The 4,019-nt window shown below is 38.1% G+C and overlaps 1 protein-coding gene across 1 annotated transcript; it reads right to left on the reverse strand.

Moving 5' to 3' along the window:
* Positions 1 to 1,137: 1,137 nt before the first annotated feature.
* LOC123879329 lies at positions 1,138 to 2,960 on the reverse strand. Its single transcript, XM_045926974.1, has 3 exons — positions 2,891 to 2,960; positions 1,256 to 1,532; positions 1,138 to 1,145 (listed from the first exon to the last, which is right to left on the reverse strand). Exons 1-3 carry the CDS (start codon positions 2,921 to 2,923, stop codon positions 1,138 to 1,140), a joined length of 318 nt encoding a protein of 105 aa, XP_045782930.1. The 5' UTR covers positions 2,924 to 2,960.
* Positions 2,961 to 4,019: the final 1,059 nt, after the last annotated feature.

Here is a 4,019-nt window from a genome sequence, read left to right on the forward strand (position 1 = left end):
GGGGATATGACCACCAAAGCTCATGGGATTTAGAGACTGTCGCTTATAAATTGATATTGAAGGTATCTATACCAAGTAAAGTCTTTGTCGTTGACCTCGAGGACCCAACTCATCAACCCTGATGCTGTAAGGAATTGCATCCCTACATCCTGATGATCTCTCGGGATTTGTAAAGGACTAATTCGACACTTAGAATCGCGATATCTCAGGAATGGTAACTCTTAGCAAAAAAATTATAAAGACCATTTTTGTAGAGAATTTTAAGATCTACAACTTTGGCCTGAACTCCAGCTCTCCACCAATATTTGGCTCTGTGGGAATTTTTGTTATTTCAAATGTCTAAATTGACCGGACTATTAATTTAAGTACTTATTAGTAATATATGGTTAACGTAGTGGGTAGCACGTAAGTTTTACTTCATTATTCTACTATATTATTTTGTAATCACTGCGTGCTACTGTTTGTTAATCCAAAAAAAAAAAAAAGATTAATGAACCATACTCGGAAATTTAGCAAGTTTTAGAAAAGATCTTTACTTATGTTAGCGATTTTACCTTTGCCTAGAGTTGAATTAAAAAAAAGAAAACACTGTTGGGGAGAGATGAAAAATGGCGGCAAGAAAAGCGGTTGATGGACTTCGTCTGTGATGGCGTTTGCTGGCGCGCGTGCTGTGCTTGTTTGGAGTGTTTTTTTTTGTTAAGAGTGGCTGGTTTTTGTGTTAGTTGGTGTTTTTTGGTGGTGGAACTGACTGGGAAGCGCTCTAAAGGGGCGCCGCGCGTATGTCGGCGGGCGCCGGCGCAGACGGAGTCCATACTTGTATAAATTCAATAACTTGAAAATATCACAAACTTGACATTGGCTAATCAGAGTAAAGCCAGATTTAAAGAAAAAAAAAAAAGCGGTTGATATTGATTCGATGCAGAAAAGATTGGAATTTATTAATATGTTTTCAAGAAGCTAGTAGTTTAGAATTAAAGTTAAAGTTTATCATGCATTGTATAGCGAAGCAATAAAGTCAGTTGATAAGAGTTGAGGATATTTTTATCACTTACTTGCAACTTAAAGTTCGCTCAGTTCTATTAATTCCCAGTACATTTTACCTCCTTAGAGGCGAGAATTGCATTATTTATGATTTTTTCACAGTTCTCGTCCACGACAGCTTTCAAAGTCACTGGGATTTGTGGTGAATTTAAGTTAGCCAAAAAGCTCTTAGTGTCTGTGACAGCTGCCTCCATTTTAGCGATAACTTTTTCACGTTCTTCTTCAGAGCCACCGTTGCACGCCTCCGTGAGTTGTGCGTGAATTTCAGGGACAATTATATTAAAGCCCATCATATAATAAACAATAGCGTTTGTTATCACATCTTTTTCTTCAGGGCTAGCTTTAGCCAGAGCATCTGTAATAGCATCGTTGATCTCATCCAGACATTTATTACTGATTTCGATTAATTCGAGGATCGTTTTACATTTTTGATCATCTACAGCACAGTTCGCTTCAACGGAAGATCCCCCGAACATGCAACTGAACACAGTCTGGAACAAAACGCATTATTTTTTATTATTGTATTGTATTATATACAAGATAGATAGATAGATAGATATATAGATAGATAGATGAAATCTTTATTTCACACAATAACATGAAAAGGAACACAACACAAAAGGAAGAAAACAGAAAAAGCAATTGTGCGCAAAGGCATTATTGCTTAGAGCAATCTCTACCCATCGATGTATATGGATGGGCCCTTCGAAGATAAAAAACGCGCTCAAAAAGTCAAGAGAAATTGCAAAAGTCTCTTGACTTTGTCAATGACGATGACGTAAGATTCAAGCGTATTTTGCGGACGGAATTGTATGGGAAAGGCTAATCCATATACATCGATGTCTCTACCAGACAACCTTTGCTTCAAGCTAGTGTTGGAACAAGTTAGCCAATTGACTGTAAGTGCAAATAAAACGAGACTTTTCCCCGCCATATTTGGTGACAGAAGGGTTGGCTCATTTTTAGTGCAAGAGTCAGCCTGGCTGTCCAGCGCGGGACTGCAGCCAGTATTCTTGCCACCATACTACGAGGATGTTGGGTGGTAAAAAGGACGGATGAATGACAAGTACATGTGATTGAAATCGAAATTTAAGACTTTTTGTCAGACACGGACACGCCAGCCCCATATTACAATTTAAATAACATAGTTGAATGCAACAGATACAACTTGGTGCCTATGCAGAAATTATATCAATAATAGATTTGAATCCTTCTGTTGTCGGTGTACAGAGGGGTCTCTCCGTCACTCGCTTCATACAAACGTAGTTCCAATTTCATTTGAATATTAAGCAATTATCCAGATTTCTGTTAAAATATTCGGTTTCAAAGTTACGCGGTCTTAAAAATTTACATACAAATATTTGAGCCCCTGTAATTTTAAAACTACGTATTTTTAGAAAAATCTAAAACACCACAGACAGATATTAGTTTCTAGAATATGTCTGCAAAATTTCATGGACTTTGGTTGCTTAATATTCAAATGAAATTGGAATTTGGAACTACGATTGTATGAAACGAGTGACGGAGAGAGCCCTGTTAACAGGGCTACATATTCTAGAAACTAATATCTGTGTCTGTGGTGTTTTAGATTTTTCTAAAAATATGTAGGCTATTTTTTATCCCGGAAAATGAAAGAGTTTCCACGGGATTCCCAAAAACCCATCCGCTTAACCGATTTGTATGAAAGGTACCGAGGTAGCTTGCGTCCCTTTAATTGACATAGGCAACTTTTTATCCCAGAAAATCAAACAGTTCCTAGGGATCTTTAAAAACCTAAATCCACGCGGACGAAATCGCGGGCATTCTCTAGTAAAAAATAAAATAAAAAAGGTTAGTTCTTAGTTCTTACCAGTGCCACAACGAAAATGGTTGTACTCTTCATGTTGAATCTTGAGAGCTGCAAGTGATTTCCAATAATAAAGTAACCGGGTGCAACACTGACCTTTTATACATATTGAGAACAATAACACTGCAGATGTACGAAATAAAGTCAACAATACTAAATTAATATTATTTTAATTACGTCAATAGCATATTGACTAAATATGTTAATATTTTGTGCAGTTTTGTTTCAGGGTTGATGATTGTACTGAAAGAAATTTCCTACAAGGCCGCCCACTAATACGCAGGAAAAGCAAGCAACACACAACACCAAACAGATATTTCAGGACACACTATTGATCTGGTGGGAGGCTTCGGCCGTGGCTAGTTACCACCCTACCGGCAAAGTCGTGCCGTCAAGCAATTTAGCGTTCCGGTACGATGACTAGCGAGCAAAAGGGAATGGGTAAGGTGTATGGCGGCATAGGCGTGCTTTGCGGGTAGGGTGGTAGCTAGGCACGGCCGAAGCCTTCCACCAGACAAACGGACAGACAGACGGTCTGCCACGGTTACATCTCTCTCATCTAGTAATAAATAAAGTGTAAGTGGCACTGCCTTTCCAATTAGATGTAAAGTCCTACAAATATTATAAGCGTGAAAGTTTGTATGTATGTTTGGATGGATGTTTGTTACTCTTTCACCCAAAAACTACGGACGAATTTGGTTGAAATTTGGAATAAAGATAGATTATACCCTGGATTAACACATGCTACTTTTTATCCCGTAAAATCAATCAGTTCCCACGGGATTTTTAAAAACCTATATCCACGGGAACGAAGTCGCAGGTTTCATTTATTTATTTTTAGTAATAAAATTGTTTTTTGTTTTTGTTTTTTAAAAAAGAATATTAGTCACGCTGCTAATCATGACTAATACTCCCCTTTCCCCCTCCAATTAAGCGTAAAGCTTGTGCCAGGAGTGGGTACGACAATAGTGCAACGGGTGGGGTTTGAACCGCCGACCTTTCGGAATTCAGTCCGCTCCTCAACCGTTGAGCTATCGAGGCTCTAAAATAAAATAAAATCCATGTGTTGGCAGATTGTAGATGTTACTTAATAACACTGTAACACCATCATTAATACCTGCAATCGTGGAAA

Source organism: Maniola jurtina, chromosome 28 (genome assembly GCF_905333055.1).
Source record: "Maniola jurtina chromosome 28, ilManJurt1.1, whole genome shotgun sequence".
NCBI lineage: Eukaryota > Metazoa > Arthropoda > Insecta > Lepidoptera > Nymphalidae > Maniola > Maniola jurtina.

Excerpts from the sequence above, each read along its gene's own strand:
- LOC123879329 (XM_045926974.1), bottom strand. The coding sequence starts at position 2,923 with ATGAAGAGTACAACCATTTTCGTTGTGGCACTG. Across the intron at positions 1,533-2,890 it reads CCATTTTCGTTGTGGCACTG|ACTGTGTTCAGTTGCATGTT; the intron begins GTAAGAACTAAG and ends GTTTTGTTCCAG.